This window comes from Zea mays, chromosome 5 (genome assembly GCF_902167145.1).
Source record: "Zea mays cultivar B73 chromosome 5, Zm-B73-REFERENCE-NAM-5.0, whole genome shotgun sequence".
In the NCBI taxonomy this organism is placed as follows: Eukaryota; Viridiplantae; Streptophyta; class Magnoliopsida; order Poales; family Poaceae; genus Zea; species Zea mays.
Window position 1 is genome coordinate 132,206,765 of NC_050100.1, and position 23,580 is coordinate 132,230,344.

At 47.5% G+C, this 23,580-nt stretch overlaps 1 protein-coding gene across 1 annotated transcript; it reads right to left on the bottom strand.

Moving 5' to 3' along the window:
• Nucleotides 1-19,297: 19,297 nt before the first annotated feature.
• On the bottom strand, nt 19,298-19,923 carry LOC100285747 (uncharacterized). The gene is made up of 2 exons (NM_001159479.2): nt 19,805-19,923; nt 19,298-19,728 (listed from the first exon to the last, which is right to left on the bottom strand). The coding sequence occupies exons 1-2, from the start codon at nt 19,875-19,877 to the stop codon at nt 19,547-19,549; spliced, it is 255 nt and encodes an 84-aa protein (NP_001152951.2). The 5' UTR covers nt 19,878-19,923; the 3' UTR covers nt 19,298-19,546.
• Between the last annotated feature and the right edge of the window lie 3,657 nt (nt 19,924-23,580).

Sequence of the window (23,580 nt, forward strand, 5' to 3'; positions counted from 1 at the left end):
AGCTTCGTAGGTAAGGATTCAGTCATTACCTTCAGAATTTCTTCAACGACAGCGGCAGAGGGTGATGCGGGGGTTTCTTCTTCGTCAGATATGTTACGCTTCGGAGGGGACGCTTTCTTCTTCTTCGGAAATTTCTTTTTTGGTAGTTCTTTTTCATCTTCATTTGAGGCCTCAGCTTTCCTTTTCCTTTTTTGGCCTTCGGCGCCTTTGTTCAGATTTTCGTAGTCAGGGTATTCGAAGCCCAGGGCGTCCAGCACTCGGTTTAGTCTTCGCTTCGGACGGGTGCCGAAGGCTGCGGTCATCAATTGATCTTCTTTTTTGGAGTAGTTGCCAAGTATTTCATTACACATAAATTCAATTGTTTCCAACCACTCTTGGCAAGGTTTTTTAAAGTATTTCTTGAACTTGTAATAGTAGGGCAACCGTACAAGTTCCCCTTTTTTCTTCTCCCCCTGTAGCTTTGGCATTTCCCATTCTTTTGAGGTAGGAAAAACCCTGAAGGATAGGAATTCTTGCACTAGGTCCCTAGTTCCAATATGTTCTGCAATAATCTTGAATTCGCTCACCGCGGCCAAACTTGGACCACCTAATGTCATTTTGCACCGAGGTCTTGTTTCTCCGAAAGTTAGTTCAAGAGGGCTCTGAACCAGCTTCTCTTTATCTTCGTCAACCTTGACGTAAAACCACTCTGGTTTCCAGCCTGCCGGCCACTTGCTTCGGTAGCTAATCACGGGAAACTTCGTGGTTTTCCGATAAGCAAAGTTATAGCAACCAAAATTTTCATGCAATCCGTCTTTTCTGGCTTTCGTTTGGTAATGTAGTTCATGAACTCGACAAAAGCTGTCGGCAAATGGTTCCATCGCCTGGCTTCGGAGAGCCCAGATGTATACGCTAAGCCTGACAATCGCATTGGGAGTCAGCTGGTGAAAGTAGATACCAAATTGATCTAGTACGCCAGAAATTATCCTATTCAAAGGAAATCTTAATCCAGCCTTTAAGAAGCTCTTGAAAATGACTATTTCATCCTTTTCTGGCTTCGGGGTAGTTTCTTCCCCCCCAAAGCGAAGTAACTTCTTCTCATTTTCAGTAAAATAGCCCGACTTCACCATCTTGGGGAAGTCAGCCTTGGAAACAGTTGACTTGCCAAAGTCCAAATGGCTGGGCTTGCTTGGCGCGGCAATATGAGAATCATCCTCAGGATCAGTTTCTTCAGTGTTTTCTTCTTCTTCTTCTACTACGGCAGTTGTTTGTTCTGTTTCAGCAGTAGGGTTTTCTTCTGTAGTTACCAGCCCGGAACGTCGCATTGCTTCGGAGATAGGGACAGTCTCCGAAGCTTCAGTTTCGTCCCCCTCACGCTCAACCCTGGCGGTAGAACGGACTCTGGCCATTTAACTATGAACTTGTGAAACTTTAATACTTTTTTCCTCCGAAGCAGGCTTCAAGATGGAGCTTCGTTCGATTCCGTCAGACAAGCTTCGGCGACGGTTAAAAATTTTGGCAGCAAAACAGTGCAAATAGCAGTAAATGCTGTGGTAACTTCACACCTACTCGTCTGTTTATATAGTGCTGCAGGTAAGAAGGCGAAGCGCCAGAAGTTTTACACCAGGCGGACACCCGCTCGCACTCGCTGTACGGTGGACCGCAGAGACCGAACAGTAACTCTGCAAGGTGGGGCCGCTACACGCAGGGAGATTGAATCGTTTCTCGACAACGAGCTCAGGGAAGGTGTTTTTGAGACCTTCGGCGCTCCGAAGCCTAAGAAACATTTTTCACGGATCAAGCTCGTTACGAAAAACGATCTAGCACCGCGAAAGGGGCTACTGTTGGGTCTATGCTTCGTCGCCGAAGGTCTTATAGAAAGAAGTGGCTCTCGGATGAAGCTGTTTGTATAAGATAGCCGAAGGTTCCTCTTCGTAAAGCTTCGGCATTACAAACCGACTTAAAGATAGAATGACCTTTTAGTCCATAAATGTCTGAGTCAATGTTGTAAGTTTTTATAAGGGGCATACTTGTAATTCCTCACAGGCTGCGTCCTGTGCCTATAAATAGTGAACAGTATTCCGTTACTGTTCACGCATTCTGGTATTTGCAATCACATCTCTCGGAATTCAACCTTTGCCAAGGCATAGGTATCATTGTATTTAATGATTCAATACATTAAGTAAATATAATATAATGCATCTGTGATTTATCCATTCATCGTATACCTTCTATTTCACATTATCTTACAATGTTTATTGAAAGTTTATTACGAAGGTTCAACTTCGTAATAATACTCTCATCAACCTTCGTCCAAGACCCATTATCCTCAAAGGAATAATGCTTCATGGACGAAGGACGGTAATATTTAACATTTTATGTTGCCTTGTTCTTAATTCATAGCATTTGAGAACAAGTCTCCAACACCAGGATTGTACGCACCTGCCAAGGGTGTCAATTCTATGCAAAGCAGACCCACCTGCCTGCTCAGGCTCTGCAAACAATACCCATCACCTGGCCGTTCGCTGTGTGGGGTCTGGACCTCGTCGGTCCCTTGCAGAAGGCACCCGGGGGCTACACGCACCTGCTGGTCGCTATCGACAAATTCTGTAAGTGGATCGAGGTCCGACTCCTAAACAACATCAGGTCCGAACAGGCGGTGGCGTTCTTCACCAACATCATCCATCGCTTTGGGGTCTCGAACTCCATCATCACCGACAACGACACCCAGTTCACCGACAGAAAGTTCCTGGACTTCTGCGAGGATCACCACATCCGGGTGGACTGGGCCGCCGTAGCTCACCCCATGACGAATGGGCAAGTAGAGCGTGCCAACAGCATGATTCTGCAAGGACTCAAGCCGCGGATCTACAACGACCTCAACAAGTTCGGCAGGCGATGGATGAAGGAACTCCCCTCGGTGGTCTGGAGTCTGAGGACAACGCCGAGCCGAGCCACGGGCTTCACGCCGTTCTTTCTAGTCTATGGGGCCGAGGCCATCTTGCCCACAGACTTAGAATACGGTTCCCCAAGGACGAGGGCGTACGACGACCAAAGCAACCGAACCAACCGAGAAGACTCACTGGACCAGCTGGAAGAGGCTCGGGACATGGCCTTACTACACTCGGCGCGGTATCAGCAGTACCTGCGACGCTACCACGCCGAGGGGTTCGGTCCCGAGACCTCCAGGTGGGTGACTTGGTGCTTCAGCTACAACAAGACGCCCGAGGGCGTCACAAGCTCATGCCTCCCAGGGAAGGGCCATTCATCATCGCCAAGATTTTGAAGCTCGGAACATACAAGCTGGCCAACAGTCAAGGCGAGGTCTACATCAACGCTTGGAACATCCGATAGCTACGTCGCTTCTACCCTTAAGATGTTTTCAAGTCGTTCATACACCTCGTTTACATACGCCAGCAAAGTCTAACCATCAAGGAAGGGTTAGCCTTGCCTCGGCAAAGCCCGACCCTCCCTCGGGGGCTAGAAGGGGGGCACCCCCTCTGCGTCAAAATTTTCCTCAGAAAAAGTCTTTCTGCCATAACATCTTTCGTGCTTTTTGACTACTTCGAAAGTGGGATCCTAAAAACGACGGAGTACACGTAAGCAGGCAAGGTCGACCGAGCCGAGGGACTCCTACGTCTCCGGGATATGGATACCTCACTCATCACCTTCTGCGATAAGTAACTCACTCTCGGATAAGCGATTCCGCTGACCGAACAAGTCTTAATGCTCGAAAACTTTTCTGCCAAAACGATTTTTCGTGCCTTCTCGACTATATCGATAACAGAATCCTACGGACGAGTAAGAGTACACGTAAGCGGCAAGGCCGACCAAGCCGAGGGACTCCTACGCCTCCGGGATACGGATACCTCACTCATCACCTTCCGTGAAAAGTAACTCTCGCTCGGACAAACAATTCTGCTACCGATAAATAAGTCCTGATACTCGAAACAAGGGGAAAAGAAACGTAGCTCTACAACACGACAACGATATGTTTGGGCCTCGGCGGCCGCAAAAAACATACGCACACTACAGATAAACTGTTCCTGCAGGATCAGACATCAGTGGGGGAGCAGCAGCACCCTCGGCGTCGACTCCACCTTCGGCGGAATCCGACCCAGCCTCGGACGACGACACGGTCGGAGGATCTCCGCCTCGAAGGAACCTGTCGACACCACGCCTGGGCCATCGCCGCTAGGGTCTCCTCCAGGAACCCGGCCCGAGCAGACGGCTCGACCGGCCGCTCCGTAGCCTCAGCCAGCTATCCTCCGAGGACATCAGCCCGGCTCATGGCCTCGGCAACCCGTCTCCGGCGCTGGTCCAGCCAGTGGACAGCCCGACTAGGCTCCGGCCGACGAAGCCTCTTTTCGAGCCAACTCCGCCTCTGTCCATGTTGACACCGCTGCCTCCGGCTCCGGCTCATCGCAGAGCGGCCGAGGGTTTCTTTAACTAAGCAAGAGAAGCCTTGGGCGACAAGGCCGACCGAGCCGACGGACTCCTACGCCTCCGGGATACGGATACCTCACTCGTCACCTTCGCACGAGGCAACTCACACTTGGTTAAGCGGTTCAGTTAGCCGACAGGCGAGTTCTAGTGCTCGAAATAAGGAAAAAACATGGTATTACACCCAAAAATACCTAGATGTTCAGGCCCCGACAGCCGCAATGAACAGACACCGGCACTCAAGGTGCCATTACAAACAGAACTCCGGTTCCGCCCCCGCAGGTACGAACAACCCCCCACATTGGAGGGCCTGCGGGGCGACAAAACCCCAGGTGGCTTGCCGACGCCCGCTCCGGCAGCAGCGACAACGACCTCCGCTCCGGGTGGCCAAACAGCAGCAGCGATGACCTCAGGGCAGACGCTGCTGCGACGAGCCCCTCGCCCACGTCCCCACTCGAGGGGCGAGGACAAGCTATCAAAGCCAAAGAGCCGGAGGCCCGGAGCGCGGATGGTGGCGGCGATCTCGTCGGCGACGAGGACTTCTTCAGCCGCCACCACCTCAGCGCCGACGACGGCAGCCATCTGCCCACCGGCAGATCCCCACTCGGATCCTCCCGGACGGGCGAGCACCGACCTCCGCGGAGAGGCGTCGTACCGGAGCAAAGGCAGGACAGCCCAAGAACACGAACGACGCCCTAGCAGCGCACGACGTCTTGGGCAGTCCTCCGGTGCGCGCAGCGCAACAACCGCTCGTACGGCGGGACGGGGCACCGGGAGCCGAGCCAGAGCCAGCTGAGCCAGCGAGGCCAACGCGCTAAAGCTGACGACGCTCGCGGCCGACCAGCCCTGCGTTGTCGGAGTCCGCCCCTTCCGCTAGGCCGGTGAGCGCCCTCTCCCCTGAATGCTGAAGGAGAGGGTGACCCACGAACCCGTGTGGGAGGTAGAGCTCCGGCTCAGCCCGCCCTCCGCCCCAGCAAGGATGATGAAGATCCTTGAAGTTGAGTTCGGGGCAGAGGCCCCAGCCCGGCTTGCTTCTCCCAATCATCGAACTGGTGGTCACCGTCTTGGGTGACCACCGGCGAGGGGATGCAGTCGGGCTGCCTGATGAAAGTCCTTGAAGCCGAGCGATGGCTGAAAGGTACCAACTTCCGCGAAGTTGCGTTCCTCCAACGATGACAAGACGAAAGCGACGCGGGCGCTCCCCATCTGGGGGCTCGGAAGGTGGAAGGGCACGATGCATGAGGAGAGTACGAAGACATGGTTGCCATCCAAGGGGGTCACCCTCCTTTTAAAGGCGACTCTCCGCACTTGCGTCCTCAGACGTCGCAGACTGAGTCTTCACCAACACGCTCCAAGGTCTTCCCCCTACGACATGGGGGCTGGGTCCCACGCGTCATGCAAGCTGGCCCAGGACAGAAGAGGCCAAACCGCCGCGCGCGGTGCGCGTAACTGCCCAGCGGTTACAAGCGCTCCTCCACTTTTGCCCAAGCCAGCGGGTGAAAGGGCGGACCGCCATGCAGGCGGCATGCAACCGCACCAAGGGGGCGCACCCTTTCGACTTCGACGCGTCCAGTGTGGAGGCCTAGGCCCACACGTCATGTAACCGGCGCGCCAGTTGCTACGTGCGAGAAACTGCACCGCCACTTGCGCCAGTACTGCGCCTTCTCGACTGCGGAACCGGTGCCGCGACTCGAGGCAACCCTGCGCATGGCCCAACAGTGCCAACCGAGCACATCGGTCACGGGTCAGTCAGCCGCGGGAAAAGGCGCGACGATCGATACGGCCAGAAATGGGCCGGCAGTAATGGCGGCGGCAGGCGGGCGGAAGCAGCGGTCAAGTCATCTGCAAGCTCACGTCCCCTCCTGGGACAGCGAGAGAACCCTCTCCCACGGCGTGAAGACGACGCGCCCGTGTTCCGTTCCTCGAATGGCTCACGCACGCGCAACGGCTGCCCCGCGAACCACTCGTCCCGTCGCATTAACTCTGCGGCAGGACAGGCGACACCTTTGGCAGGCGAAGCGGGCGACGCTTCACCTTCGCCATAATGACCGCGTCAAAAAAGGTGCGCCACGTCGTTCGATTTCGTATCCTTTTCCTCTTCCTCTTTCTCTCTCTTGCTACAGGGACCGGGAAAGGGGATACTCTGAAAGGGATCCTTCTCCACGAAGGAAGCGGGCCCCGAGCCCTCCTACTGATCAGAGGTTCAAAGGCTGGCCCCTCGGAAGGGTTCGACAGCCGCCTCAGAGCACTCGGGCTCCGCGCCTACTACTGATCAGAGGTTCGAAGGCTGGCCCCTCGGAAGGGTTCGACAGCCGCCTCAGAGCACTCGGGCTCCGCGCCCACTACTGGTCAGAGGATCGAAGGCTGGCCCCTCAGAGGGGTTCGATAGCCGCCTTAGACCACTCGGGCTCCGCGCCCACTACTGATCAGGGGTTCGTAGGCTGGCCCTCGAAGGGTTCGACAGCCGCCTCAGAGCACGCAGAGCGAGGGATGACTCTGGGTACGTCCGATACATGGCCGAGGCTCGGGCTACGCTCCCGAGGTACCCTAGAACATTTCCGAGACCAGCAGGAGCGATTCTGTAACGGAATCCCATCAGAGGGAGGCATCGAGCCCTCTGACCCTATCAAACGGGACCGGGTCCGGCAAATCACCTGCAGGTACTTTTGGAGCGCGCCTCTGGGCCACTAGCCGACCCTTATCGAACGGGGCACGGGCATCCACTCGGATCACCCGTTAGCAACTCACTGGAGACACCATGTTCGGCGCCCTCTGAGAGCAACATGGCGCTTTCGCCCCCTCCTCCTTGCGGAAAGGCGACGCAGGGGCGTATGAAAAAAGCTGAGTCAGTTCTTGACCATCCTCTCGCTCTGTGCGGAGGCTCGGGGGCTGCTCTCGCAAACCCGGCTCCGGCCAAACCGTTGACAGCGTCAACATACCAGCCCGAGAACTTGGAACCTGACTATGCACCCGAGCTACGGCCAGTTCACATGAGGGAACAACCAGACCGGCTGAAGCATCACGAAACGCGCTAAGACCTCAAAGGAGTCAAACCACTCCACCGAGGCCTCGGGGGCTACACCCGGCGGGTGCGTTCGCGCGCACCCACCGGAACGAAACACAACCGAGAAAGGCTGGTCCCCTTGCAAAAAAGTGCGACAAAAGCTTCCAAGCGAGTACCAACACTCCCTTCGAGGCTCGGGGGCTACTGTCGGGGACCATAATTAGGGGTACCCCCAAGACTCCTAATCTCAGTTGGTAACCCCCATCAGCACAAAGCTGCAAAAGGCCTGATGGGCGCGATTCAGGTCAAGGCTCCGTCCGCTCAAGGGACACGATCCCGCCTCGCCCGAGCCCAGCCTTGGGCAAAGGCAGCCGACCCAGGAGGATTCACGTCTCGCCCGAGGGTCCCCTCAAGCAACGGACGCACCTTCAGCTCGCCCGAGGCCCAGGCTTCACGGAGAAGCAACCTTGGCCAGATCGCCACGCCAACCGACTGTATTGCAGGAGCATTTAATGCAAGGATCGCCTGACACCTTATCCTGACGTGCGCTCCTCAGTCGACAGGGCCGAAGTGACCGCAGTCACTTCACCACTCCACTGACCGACCTGACAGGAAAACAGCGCCGCCTGCCCTGCTCCGACTGCTGTGCCACTCGACAGAGTGAGGTTGACAGCAGCTAAGTCCAGCCTCGGGCGCCATAGGAAGCTCCGCCTCGCCCGACCCCAGAGCTCGGGCGCAACCTCGACGCCAGACGACGGACTCCGCCTCGCCCGACCCCAAGGCTCGGACTCAACCTCGACCTCGGAAGACGGACTCCGCCTCGCCCGACCCCAAGGATCCGACAGCTCCAACAACTGTACTTCCACAGGGCTCAAGCACTCCTCCGATGGCCACGACATCACATGAACAGGGCGCCAAAACCTCTCCGACAGCCACGACGGCATGTACTTAGGGCTCTGGCTCCTCTCTGCTAGACACGTTAGCACACTGCTACACCCCCCATTGTACACCTAGGCCCTCTCCTTACGCATATAAAAGGAAGGTCCAGGGCTCTCGTACGAGAGGGTTGGCCACGCGGGAGAACGGGCCGACGCACAAGGCTCTCACTCTCTCTCTCCCACACGAACGCTTGTAACCCCCTACTGCAAGTGCATCCGCCCTGGGCGCAGGACAACACGAAGGCTACAGGTTCCCCTTTGCTGTCTTTACCCCCTTTGTGTTCCGTCTCGCGCCGACCCATCTGGGCTGGGACACGTAGCGACAATTTACTCGTCGGTCCAGGGACCCCCCGAGGTCGAAACGCCGATAATATTACCTTTGGACATTCACCTTATACAACTAGTTACCCCAATCTTGACATAAAACATCAGATTAAGCCCTGCCAAAGAATCTTCTGTACATAACCAGCTATTAGCCTATTCATTTTGCCTACCAAATGATTTTCCTTGCAAAACTATCTTACCATATGCTTCTAACTCAGATGGTTAATACTAGGAAGGGAGGATGAATTGATCTACCTGCCAATCCATATAACCGGAGGGTGCTTAGACAACAACAAAAAGTAGAGATGAATCCTCCAAATCCTCCACCAGTCGATGCTGATCCAACAGTTTCAGCCTAGATGCGAATAATGCAGCAAATGGCGGACACTATGGAAGACATGCACGCCAAGATGCGACAGGAGCGTCAGGAGATGCGCCAAGAGAGGGAGGAGATGCGCCAGGAACGCAGGGTGCAACAGCAGCAACCACCACTACCTCCTCCACCACCACCAGCTCCACCCAGGGATAAGCACGGGGAGTTTATGAGTCACAAACCACCAACCTTCTCCAACTCCGCAGACCCGCTACAAGCAGATGTCTAGCTAAAGACTGTAGAGAAGATGCTCAACATAGCTCAGTGCTCGGACAGAGAGAAAGTGCTCTACGCACCGGGTCGTCTTATTGGCCCCGCTGCAGATTGGTGGGATGCGTACTGCACTGCTGATGCTGCCGTCAACACAATCACCTGGGTAGAATTCTCTACTCAATTCAGGAACCATCATATTCTTGTGGGACTCATGAAGATTAAAAGAAAGGAGTTTCTATCCCTCAAGCAAGGAAGTATGTCCGTGAGTGAATATAGGGACAAATTCATCCAGCTATCTCGATATGCTCCTAGGGATGTAGAGGATGATGAGAAGAAGCAGGAGCTCTTTCTGGATAGTTTGATTGGACCCATACAATATCAACTGGTATCGCACACATTCCCGTCCTTCCAAAGACTACTTGACAAGGCTATTGCTGTGGAAAACAAGAGGTGTGAGTTTGGAGAGAAAAGGAGGGCTGCTAACCAAGGACAGGCTGAAAGTAGTTCCCGTCCTCTCTATACTACCACTCCAAGTACACCAGCTCGTGGCGGTTCCGGGCAGCAAACTCAATGGACACAAACTGTTACTCTGCAAGCAAGCACCCCAGCAGGACCTGTTGCTCCTAACCCATCCACCAACAGAGCATGCTTCAAGTGTGGACAATCGGGACACTATGCAAACTACTATCCCAACATGGCTGCCTACACTACACCGGCTCCAATGAAGCAAGGACAAGCCTCGGCTGGAAAGAGTCAGCCCTTATCGGTCAACCGGGGGCAAGCCAACCATGCAGAAGTAGAAACTGAACCCGGTGAACTTGAAATTCAAGAAGAAGTACTGGTTGAAGATGAAGTAGTCGGTGAAGAAGTCAACGAGCAACAAGAGTAGAGCATATATATAAACATAAATATATATATAAGTACTAATTGTAAGACCTAAATATTAATTTAGTAGTAGCTAGTATTTTACTATTTTAGTAATAATAATAAGGTCTATTGACCCTATGTTTTGCTAATGAGTTATGCATCATGCCGAGATTTCTTTGTTTGTGCATATGTTCTGAGAACAATATGAGTATACATCATTTTTCTTACAAATCTCGAGGACGAGATTTCTGTTAATGGGGTAGGATTTGTAAGACCTCAAATTAGTAGAGGAAAAAATATAATAATATATCATAAAGTGATAAAATAAAGAAATAAGAATATCTAGGATATTATTTCTAGATTTTTTTTGAAACCTTTGGAATTTAGTAGAACATTTCTTGTTTATAATCAATTAAAGATATTAAAATAGTCATATGAGAAAGTGGGCATCTCATATTTATGGATTTGTGGGGATACATTTTATTGAAATAAAGAATCATAATTTAAATTTGCCCTCAAAATTCTGAATTAAAACATAAAAGGGAAAATAAGAGAAGAAAGTATAATTCATCTAGAATTAAGTAATAGAATGGAAATAAATAGTAATATTGAAGATAGTAGGATTTATATCCACATTAGAATTGTGTTTGGAAATAGGAGTCTGAAATTCAAACAGAAAGTTGAATCAAGTTGAAATCGAAATAGAAATTTGAAAAGGTGATAGAAAGTAAAATAAAAAAGGGCAAATGAACAAACTAGTGCCTGGGCTGAATTCCTTCCCCGTGGCCCACGTACCAGCTCGACCCACCAACTCTACGTACCCCATGCGCGTATGACATGTCACGGACACATGGGGCCCACGCTGTCAGCCACTCCCCGCGCTGCGCTTAGTCTCTAAAAAGTGGGGCCCGCATCGTCTGTCTCTGGGGCGTGCGCGTCCGCGTGCTCCTTTCACTGCCATGTGGGGCCTTGGTGTCGGATTCGTCACCTCCGCGTCGCGCGCAGGTTTGTTGAAATAGCTTTGTCCGTAGTCACTAGGGGATGGTTTCCCTTGTCCGCCTTCTCCGTTCCGATCTTCTGGCCAGGATCTGCTCGCCTCAGTGAATAAATAGAGCCGTCACCGCGGCACCCCAAACCCAGAGCAAATCAGTCAAAGAACTGCCATTGCCACAGTTTCCGTCGCCGCTGAAGCACGTGACCGCCGACGTCGAGCTACCCCAAGCCATTCAGGGAGCTTCACCTCAACACCCTGTCGGTGTCCGTGGTCTCGCCATGCAAGGTTCGTGGCCGGGTTGGTGTGAATTTGTCGTTGGAGGGAGCGCTCCGTTGTTCACCTGCTCTCCGTCGTGGCCATCACTACCTAGGCAATATTTGACGGTGAGAATGCCGCCATCAAGCTCGCTTATCCATCCTCTTTGTAAATCTCGGGATTAGCTGTGATTTAGGGTGCTTGGTCGTGGGATTGTCGAACCCCGGTAATGCTTCCGCCGTGACTGGGGTCGCGCCGTTGGCCGGATGGGCGGCGGAATGGGTGTGGGGAGGAAGACTGTGTCCTAACGATTGGATGAGCTAGATTGGTTAGGATTAGATTCAAGAAAACATTTTGGCTAGGGTTTATGATGGCCGTTCGATTCTGATCCTGGGCGGGTGAAGCATTGGCGCTGTTTTAAAATCATGACCGTCCGATCTGGATCGGACAATCCGGATCGGGTACCGGTTCGGATTGATTGGGGTCTAATCCTAGGCGTCTGGTTTCTATCATGCGGTCCAGGATCGACCATACCCCTTCGTCGTGCTCCTTTTCCAAATAAACCCTCGGGTTTCTAATAAACCAACACGTTGTCCATATGGGGGGCTAGCCTAAGTCAAGGGAGAAATTGCGTGTTAGCCCCTGTGTTTCTCTGTTATTGACGCCCAGTCCAGAGCTCAAGGAAAATAAGATAAATGAATTTAGAAATTGATTTTCTATACAAAAATAATTCTAGAAACTTGTATAAATCATAGAAAAATCATATGAAGTCCAAATTGATCCATTCCAGTTTCTATAATTTTATAATATTATTGTTTATCAACTAGTGTCTCTATTTTGACATGAAAACCATATTAAAATTAATCTACTAATTAATCTTGTACCTAGCACCTATAACTTTTGGAAATTCATAACTTAAAATCCATAACTCCAAAATTAATGATTCGTGTTCTTATGATCTTATTTTAATGTGTAGATTATTAATATGTATTTTGTTCTTATGTTTGGTGTGATGTTAATTTTGCATATATCATGTTTGTTTGTATTGCTACGACTAGCGCGAGGTCACCAGTCATCTGAAAAGCAAGTTGGTACCTGGAATCTCAAGTCCCAGGCAAGTTGTGCCCTTGATCACTTCTTTTTACCCTCTCATGTTCTTATTAATCATAATGATCTGCATAGGTTAATTTTGATGGGATCCAATAGGTTACCCTAGTTTGACTATCTTTATACCTTGTTTACCATCGAATTATTGGGTAGTACCTGCTATTGCTTTTATGTGGTTTTGGGTATAGAGATATACATTATTCATGATCATACTTTATTATCCGTTGTTAGTTACTGTTCATGATAAGATCATTATGTTAATTGGAACATGGAGCGACCACCCGGGAAAACAGTGCTACCAAAAGGGTGGTATAGGACGCCGTTGGCTGACTAATTAGGAAAGCTAGTGAAGGACTACCTTACCCGAAAGGGAGGTCCTTGGGTTGATTTTGTTGCGACAGCGGTGAGGCGAGGGATCCCTGCATTGAGGCTTCCTATAAACTGTAGCAGGTTTTCTGAAGCTAGTGGAACTTTGTAAAGGCCTCGTAGTGTTACCCTACCTCGCTTCCTTGGTAGAGGTGTATGGGGCCAGTACAACCCCGTGGCAGATGGGTAACATGACTTGTGGGTAAAGATACGCAACCTCTGCAGAGTGTAAAACTGGTATATCAGCCGTGCTCACGGTCATGAGTAGCTCGGACCCTCACATGATTAATTTATGGAACTAAAATCAATTTGTCATATGCATTGCATCGCAGGTGTTGTTATTACTTTTGTTCTACTACTTAATTGGGTTGGTATTTACTTATACTTAGTAACTGCTAATAAAATTTTGACCAACTTTAAAAGCAATGCTTAGCTCGAACCATCCTCTTTGGTAAGCCTTACACTTCAAGTGAGCTCCCACCTTTGGCGAGTTCATGCATATTATTCCCCACAACTTGTTGAACGATGAACGTATGTGAGCTCACTCTTGCTGTCTCACCCCCCACAGGTCAAAGATAGGTACCGCAGGATGAGGCGCATGGAGGATGTTGTGATGAGTTCGTTAGAGGTCTAGGCCATCGTCTCCCAGTCAACTTTGGGTTGCTAGATCGTTGTCTCCTTATGATGTAATTAATTATTTATTTTGTATAGAACTCCTATTATATAGTAAAGATGTGACATTCGTTTCTGTACCACTATTCATCGTATGTGTGAGACTTGGTCCTAGCACACCTGGTGATTATTTCGCACCCGGGTTTTGGACCCCTAAAACCTGGGTGTGACATATAGCAACATGAGAAGCATAAAATATGAATTATAGTCTAATCAAATTATGGAGAAGACATGTAAATGATACCAATTGTTGAATGGAACCATTTGTGGAACCAAATGAAGATTTTGTAGCATTGCAGTGGAAGTTTATTGTCTTTCTCCGGGGACTCCATTTTCCTTCAATGAGACTACTACACATAATATACTTGAAAACATGCATTAGTCTCAAAGTCTTAGATTATAGAGTAACCCCCCTGGAAGTGTGCATACAAGTTTTGAATACTTGTAGGAGACATGCACTTGATTTTGAGATCAAGAGGGGCAAATTATCTATAATCCGAGCTTTGGCACATATAAGTTAAATGATATCAATTTAAGCATTGAAGGATATGTAAATACTATTTGAAGTATCATTTGCTTAGGAATGTTGAATAAGCTGTGTACCATGCTTGACTTTATTATTTAAAACCATGCAGGTTTGCTCAAGAATATGAATTGAAAACGAGCATTCCTACCATATGATTGACCTAGTATGCATGCAATTTAATTAAAGAAAAATACATCATGTAAAACTAGGCATGAAAGGTAAAATTAGATACATGAGAATAGATACACATATCTAAAACAAGAAATACAATAAATCTAGTTACCTTAGTCATGGGTGGGGAATTTGGGTCCAAAGTATTCACTAACCCACTTGCCAATAGACTCGATCCAATATGACTTATCCCATGATATACATCCCAATTTTGCCAAGTCTCCAAATTCCCCAAAGTCCTTCATACTTCTCACTTTCCTCTTGGGATCCAACCTTCTTGGTGCTTTTCATGGTTGAGATAATCTCCTTTGGCACCCAGATGTGTTTGGCCCCCTTTCCTTTGTTGGCCTTGATTGCTATCACCTTTCCATTCCTTTTCTTCTTGATCAAATACAGTGTAGCAGCCTTTTTATCCACCTTGTTGATGTAGGTGTTGGAGATTTTGCTTGTTGGCTTTTGCTTTTGCTTATCCCCGGTCTTCGCCTTGATGTAAGACTTGTGGCCTTTCTTATGGCATAGTCTACAAATCATAGTTTCTCCCTCAACAGGCTTGTTCACCCTCGCAGTGGTGTTATCCTGAGGAGGTTGGATTTGTTTGGCTTTGCCTTTCTTGTCATACAAGGCCTTGACAAGGCGAGCCACCTCTTGATTTAATTGCTCATTCTCCATTGCAATCTCATCCGAACAAGTTTCTATAACAACATTCTTAACATGAACTTGATTTTGGGGGTTAGAATTATCAATTAAATCAAGGCAAGAAGTAGAAGCATTTTTCTTAATAATTTCAGGCATTTCAACCAAAGATACTCCTGGGGTGCTACCGATGTTTTCTAGCTTAGTAGTTAGCTCATTATTATGTACACTAAGAATTTCCATTTTTCCTAGCATGTTTTTAATGGCATCTTGAGAGCTAGCTAACTTAGCTTTGAGTTTTTCATTATTTTTAATGAGGCCATCATCTGTAGTTGAGGATGGAGCAATATTAGACTCTAATTGCTCAATTTTAGTTGATAGCTCACAATTTAAGTTTGCAAATGTTTCAAATGTTTCTAGCAAACATTTATAATCATCTTGAGAGCTAATCAACTTATTTTTCAATGTTTTAAGTTGAGCCTTTTGTTTAGTGCATACATCCTCAAAAAAATTAACGGCTTCCGCAAGCTCATCTAAGGAGGGCTTTCCCTCACATTCATCATCATCACTACTGCAATCATTACTAGAGGATGAAATACTCATTTTACCTCTTGCCACAAGGCACTTGTGTGATGACTGTGATGAGCATGATGAGGATCGGTGGCTCTGCGTCCTTGGAGGTTAATCTTCGCTTGAAGAGTCATCTTAAGTTTTGGCATTTGTAAGTGCCTTGCCTTTGCTCCTCCCCCTTTTGGGTTCGGCCATATTTGGATAGCTGTCCCTGAAGTGGCCCTTCTCCCCGCATGTGAAGCATCCTCTCTTTCTTTGCATTTTCCTATCAATGTTAAAGAGAAGATCCTCGACCTACAGAGGCACACCCATTAGATTAATCTTCCGGATCATCCCCATTACCTTTCTGACACGTCAGATTGTTTCTTCGTCCTCGGAGGATGATGTTGATGGTTGATTATCTTCTTCATCATCACTTTCTTCTTATTCTTCCTCTTCTTCACTTGAGAAACTTGGAGTGGAAGCCTTCTTCTTTCCTTTGCTCTTTTCATCACATGCAAATGCATATGGCCTTGAAGAAGTTGACTCCTCTTGCCAATCCATTTTTACGACATCTCAAATGCCACAATTTTTCCAATCACAATGGTCAGGTTCAATTGACTCAAGTCCTCCATGTTGTGAAGAATAGTGATGATGCTCCCATATTTTTGTTGTCTTAGTAGGGAGATAATCTTCCTCACAATGTCTGCATCACTAGCTTATTAATGTCAATGGAATTAAGCTCATTGATGGTTAGATTTAAACGAGAGTACATGTCTCTAACAAGCTCATTTTCTTTCATGGTAAAAGAATTATAATCATTTAAAGCTATACAATGTTTTTGCTCACGAACATTGGATGTGTCGTCATGGAGCTCATACAATTTTAGCCAAATCTCATTAGCAGTTTTTAATGTAAAAACTTGATTGAAAATTTCCATGCTAAGAGATTCATACAAGAAAATTTTGGCTCTAGCATTCAAATGAATTTCTTTTTCCTTACTCGTGGTGGGTTTCTCGGGATTTTAGGTGGTTTCATCCCACCACGAGTGACTCTCCAAACACCTAGATCGACGACCTCTATGTAACAAGCCATTCTAGCACTATAATATGGGAAGTTAGTGCCATCGAAATGTGGTGGACTATGGGTATCCATCCCTTTCCTCTAAAAAGCGTTGGCTCTATTAGCGGTAAAGCTAAAACGTTTCAAATGAGCCAAACCGGGCTTTGATACCAATTGAAGGAAACAATGATGCCTAAGAGGGGGGGGGGGGGGTAAATTAGGACTTCTAAAATTTCTCTAAACTAGGCCACAAATAAATCTCTAGAGCAAAACCTATACAAATAAATAATCTAGAATGTGCAAACTAGGTTTTGTCTAAGTATTGCTATCTCTACCGCAATGACTAAGTTTCAATCTAAATAATCTAAACAAAAAGATAAGATTGAAACTTAAGTATTTAATGTAAATGCGGAAGGTAAAGAGCAAGGTAGAGATGCAAACTCTCGTGGATGACGCCGATATTTTTACCGAGGTATCCGGAACCACGCAATGTTCTGACTAATCCTCGTTGGTGTCCCTACGCAAGGGAAGTCCACAGGAGGGCCAAGCACCTCGGTCGAGTAACTCCGTAGAGACCCGCGGACCTTCTCCACGCGTAAGTGGTGCTCCGATTCCGCCTCCTCTCGGACGCTCCCCACCATCTCCACTATCGGGCTTCCGGCCGAAATGCCGAGGGCCTCGTTCCCTTCGGTACACGGTGGCGGCCATGACACAAACTCGGCACGGTCTCGCAAGACTCTCGCCCAACTCGGTACAATTACATTGGCTCACACAAGAGCCGAGTGGTTTTGTGGGTTTTTCTAAACTCACTCAACTTATTAGGAACAATCTAGAACAAGCGCATAAGCTGTCTAACTAACCTAAGCACTGATCGTTGGGGTCTACACCAATCGACCGTTGGATCCGACTGTTGTCAGACTGTCCGGTGCACAGAGGATAATCCGGTGCTACAGCCCGAGGGCGCCTGGTTGCGGGCCCGTCTGCGTAGACAGCCCGGTGACCAATCGGACAGTCCGGTGGCCACCGGATAGGTTACTGTTCACTGTCCGGTGCACCACCAGTGCGCTGGCTTACTGCCCACTTAATGGATTTTTTTGTCGTTTCCTTGGGCTTCTTTTGTTATTGAGTCTTGGACTTCTATGTTTCTTTTATGTCTTCTTTTAAGATGTTGCATCCTCAGTGCCTTAGTCCAATCCTCTTTGTATCCTGTGAACTATAAATACAAACACTAGCCAGCATATTAGTCCACAGGTTATGTTGATCATCAAACACTAAAATAACTTTAGCCAAATGGCCAGGAGTCCATTTTCCTTACATAAACAATTCTTGTGGGCTGACGATGATAGACTAATGGGTGGGAAATGCAAGGTCAATTGGACTAGTACAACAAGACCAAAGGAAAATGATGGCTTAGGAATACTGCACCTTGGCAAGTTTGCGCGAGCTCTTCGGCTCCGTTGGCTATGGAGAGCATGGTGCCCGGAGGATAAACCTTGGTTTGGTAATGATATGCCTTGCAGCAACATAGATCAACTCTTGTTTGCTACGACCACCATGATTAAGATTGGCAACGGGTCGAAGATCCTTTTTTGGAGCGACGCTTGGATGCAAGGGCTGAGACCAAAAGACATGGTGCCATCCATTTTCCAAATCTCTACAAGGAAAAATAGAAACTTGCGGGAGGCTCTAACGGATAATAACTGGGTTAGTGACATCGACCTTCAACACCCCTCTTTCTCGGGTCAGTGCTTTGTCGAATTTGCCCATCTCTGGAGTGCAGCAGTACAACGGATCCATTTAAGTCCGGACATCTGTGATGAAATTGAGTGGAAACTTAGCGAATCCAAGCAGTACACTTCAAGCTCAGCCTATCATGTCCAATTCCTTGGTTCAGCCAGCACAAACTTCAATGAACTCATATGGTCTGTGTGGGCGCCCTCAAAATGCAATTTCTTTAGCTGGCTGGTAATTCAAAATAGGGTATGGACAGTGGATAGGTTGAGCTCAAGGGGCTAGTCGCATAACCTGGTTTGCATGCTTTACCGAAGAACGCCGGAGACTGGTTTACACCTCTTTGTTGACCGTAGGTTTTCTAGGCGGGTTTGGTCCATGGTTGCTGCGTGGATCGCAAACCCTGCTATTGTTCCTGATAGCTGGGAGCGTGAGTGAGCCTTCTGAGGCTGTGTTTTGCTGTTGTGGGCTTCAAGTGCAATGTTCTTGTTTTGTTTGTTGTACATGTACTTCCTGGATGGCCTTGGTGACCCCTCTTCTTTTTTTAATATATAGCGGTCAGCTCTCCTGACCATTCGTTTCAAAAATAAAAAGATAACCATCATCACAAATATAAATATATATATATATATATATATATATATATATATATATATATATATATATATATATATATATATATATATATATATATATATATATATATATATATATATATATATATATGGCAACGTATCCTGTGTAAAAGGTTCTCCTGTGTAAACATGCTAAAACGCCTTAACAACCTTTGGATCCAGAATCAAAGGCTAATTTTAATTCCACCTAACCGCCACCGCACCAGATTATCAGGAGGGGGTTCTTTAGAAAAAACACAAGATTATCAGGTGGGATTAAGATTAGCCTTTGATTCTGGATCCAAAGGTTGTTAAGACGTTTTAGCATGTTTACACAGGAGAACCTTTTACACAGGATACGTTGCCTATATATATATATATATATATATATATATATATATATATATATATATATATATATATATATATATATATATATATATATATATATTGTACAATCAAGGTATAAATCGTTGGCCTCTCCACCACGCAACGCGAATACATGGCTACGTTAAGTACAGCGCGTTGCGCAAATACAATACACTAGAGAATTAATAACGTACAACCCAGACTAAAACGCACGTGACTAACAGAGTCTATTTATTATAACAAAGAAGAAATAAATAAAGCCGAGAAGCCGGAACATGACCGCGTGCCCAAACGAGCTGTGCAGTGTGCAACCGGATCAACCAGCCGTACGGTTGGGGCTTGCTGCCGGTCATGCCCTAGCAGACCTTCTTGCAGTAGCACTTGCGCATGACGCCGTCCATCTTGCACTCGCCGCCTGTGAACTTCTCCGTCTTGCATACGTTGTCGCAGTTGGTGTTGCTGAGGCACACGCCTTTGAAGGCATGGCTCTGCGACAGGCAGAGCGTCTCTTCCACCACCACCCTGCCCATCGTCCTCTCTGCACATATTCATTCGTTACTAGCACTGGAAATCTATTGACACACCATACCAAGAACTGCGATGACGAAGATCACCTGCCGCCACGAGTACGAGAAGGACGACGACGAAGAATGGTGCGGCGGCCATAGGGCGAGACAACAGGGCCATCTCTCTCTCCTTTTTATTTTGTCGACCACACGGTGGTGTCGTCAGCTATGGGTCCGGGTGCAACAGGCGGAGCTACAGGGAGGAACAATATATGGAAGCCGACATGATGACGGGCTAGCGCTAAGATTAGCCATTGTTTAATTTTGGAACGGGTATATATATGAACATAAGATCATCGCTGATTACTGATGGCATGCCGCACGTACATGGTGTCATGTTCAGGGCTGGCCATTCAACCACCACAGCTATTGCTGACGCCTCGATGCATGCATGCAAGGTTCAAACTCAAACTAATGGTGGCCCTTGAACGAGGAGCGACCAAGGTGAGACCCTGCGCGCATCGCGCGCGCGAGCGCTTCTTTGCCGGGGAAAAAACATTGTATAGTATCCATTCTTATAAGATAGGTGTTGAGCACACCATTTTTGGCCGTGCCGACAGTCTGGCTCTGATGCCGGACGGTACTTGGTCTGGACTGTTCGCTGTAGCGACGCGAACACTAGTACACACAGCCTCTATAGTGACGGTTCTAGAGACGTTTTCACTGACACTTTTCAGTGCCGCCGGTGCTAGGGGGCAGCATTTCCACTGGCGGTTTTCTTAAGCAACCGCCAGTGAAAATAGACTGGCGGTTTTATTAAGAAAACCGCCAGTGGAAATGCTTTCACTGGCGGTTTGTTTTATTTAGCCGCCAGTGGATAGTTTTCCCGCCTTTTTTTAAATTTTCGTACTGAAATTTATATATTTACACACACAAACATATATATATATATATATATATATATTGATATTGATAAACATGTAGTATTGATATTAAAAGCAACATGGAATTAAATTCTATCATACATTTATATACATCAAAGTCTTGTTTACAACCATGTATGCATCACACATTATATACATCAAAGTTTTCACTTAAGCTCTAATAACTATCTCGGCTAAGAGATAGTCTACTAATTTCTGTTAGTATTCTAAACTCTGGCAAAGCTAATGTTTCGGAAGCATCGTGATATTTCCCTTCTGCGGGAATGACCTCTTTCAATATGAATGTGCACAGGTCCTCAACTATGCCATACAATGCACCTTCAGTCAAGTTCTCCGGGCTTCCTTGTTGAAATTGCTGTAAAGGAAGTTTATAAACATCATCTATTTATACTCAATAATAACACATTTGCATCTTTAATGACATAAATACATACGTGACTATTACTAATAATACCTTGTCAGGGTTCGTGATGTATCGTCTGTTCATTCTCATGAACTCGCACACGTAGAACCCACATAGGACCGATCCGGGTGGTTGCTTGTGGCACTACATAACGGGAGATTGGTTATTTAGTTGCAATATTGTCCTATGTACGTACATGTATGATATATATATTCATAAATTCACATACTTACCGGCCAGTTATAATGGATGTCTAGTGGCACGCCTTTTTTGGACGTGTCGTACTTTCCACCATGTAGCTTATAAAACCTAAATGCCCTGTGATCTCAAATAGAATCACCATGTTATTCTACAATTCTCATCGATATAAGTATGCATGCATAGAAAAGGCTTACAGCTCTAAGATGCTGAGGAATTTTGAATAGGTCGAAGGCTCGGTGTGCAAGGAGTCGAGCACCAGCACCTTTCCAACCTTAGGATAAATGAAGAAGCATATCCAGTGGTCCCTGTACGAATCAGACTTGTGATACATGTGTATTCAAATTATTAATTTTATTTATGCAAAATCACACTTACTTAAAGTTGTATGGGGCCACTATGGATTCCCTGTCTTGAAATTGAAGCATTGCGTGTCCTATGTAGGTGGCGTATATTGGTTCAAAATCCTTCTTCAGATCCTGGATACGCACCTCAATTTCTTCGTCTGTTAGCCCCTGTAATGCTTCGTTGCCTTTTCCGATTCTAAAAGTGTGGTTATCCTCGCATATCTTTATTGGGTTGAGATACCCAACCCTTTTACTGGCACTAGCATTGGGATTGGTACCATAAAGGATCTCCTGCTGATCATGTTGCATTCTGCAACGCACACGTGCATGTCAGATATTGAAAATTTATACAACACTAATAATAACACATATATGTGGAGTATGAGTGACACTTACAATGCAAATATGGTTACAAGTTGCACATCGAGTCTCTGAAGGTTCATCATTAACCACATGTCCTCGAATGTAACAACAGCCTTTTGATTTGAACCAATAAAAGCATGGGCTGGTATATTAACACTGATGGTGTCGATGCCAACTGAAGATGCCCGCATGTACCAATCATGCAACCTTTTAATATTAGCCGGGACCTTCCTTAGTTTCTCAAAAGTGAGTAGTGGTCTGCCCGACACATATTTTTTAGGCACGTTTTTATAATCTGCCTTAGTTGGCTTCTTTATCTTTGTGGCCATTGCCTCAGCCTTTTTTGCGGACTCCTCGAGATCGGCCAAATCAACAGTGTCTGACGTGAGGCACCGTCCAATCCCTTTCAAAAAACGAACAGTGCCGGCAGTGGATTTACTCTTCTTTTTCTTATCGAACGGGGACACTAATTTTGGTATAGAAACTTTAGATTTCTTTGATGGTCGTGGAGATGGCTGTGGAGAAGGTGGATCCCTGAAGGGCGATGTATGTGGCGGAGATGGTGGGCCACCATGTGGATGAGGAAAAGGAGGGTCGGAAAGAGGATGAGGAGCAGCATGTGAAGTTTGAGGAGGTGATGATGGATGTACAATAGGAACAACAATTTGAAAAGGCAGAGACGGTTGGGCCTGTGACGAATTCGACCAATCAACCAATTCAACATCCCTTCGAGGCCAAAGGATAAAATTCTTGATAGCTTGTCCAAGTGTCTCGATACCTTCGGGCCCAGGGATGTCTAGCATGTCGTCCTCGTATCCTTGGACGACTGTCGTCACTTCTACCCTGCAATATTCTTCTGGAATGTCGTTTCCATGGAACTTGCGTCCTAGGATCGCAAGGCCTGTGGCTACTTTCTTTGTACGCTGATTGTTAATACCATATCTTATAACTAGTGTGCATGCCACAGGCCTTGTGATGTCATCAACTGGATAGCGGACCTTATTTCCCGTTGACGCGACAGAGCTTGGGATGGTCGTACCCTCGGTGGCAGCCGACGTTTGAGCTGCTGGAATTATTTGCATCTGTGGAGTGGTCATCTGTTGAACACACATCGCACTCGCCATCGCCAATTGCTGCATCAATTCTGGAGGAGGATTCGATAGCATTTCAGACATCAGGCCTTTGAACTCTTTCTTGGCCTCCTCCTTAAAATAATTCGCCATCTCTTCCATGTATCGATCACGTTTCTTGTACAGACCTTCCCATTGTGGTCCGAATCCTTCCTTCCATCCTTCCTTAGATGAGATTCCTCGTACACGACCAGGATGCTCAGGGTTACCGAGACCAGCCGTTAGAATGTCTTTCTCCCTTTGCGGCTTAAATGTTCCTTCGCTCTGCTTAGCTGCAATTGCATATATGTTTTTTGCCGCTTCTTCGATAGTGGGATCATCAAAAGATACACCAGACTCAGTTTCCTTGGTTTTCTAGCACAGATCCAATTAACTATCCTTTCACCAAGTTGCTCGGACAGCGTCGGCAACCCTGCAGCCTTCTTCTCGGCGTCTTCTTGTCTCCATTTAGGAACCTGACGCTTGTAACCACCTGTGCCAAGGTGGTGGCGGTATTTGT

Excerpts from the sequence above, each read along its gene's own strand:
- LOC100285747 (NM_001159479.2), bottom strand. The coding sequence starts at position 19,877 with ATGGCCCTGTTGTCTCGCCCTATGGCCGCCGCACCATTCTTCGTCGTC. Across the intron at positions 19,729-19,804 it reads TCTCGTACTCGTGGCGGCAG|AGAGGACGATGGGCAGGGTG; the intron begins GTGATCTTCGTC and ends GAATATGTGCAG.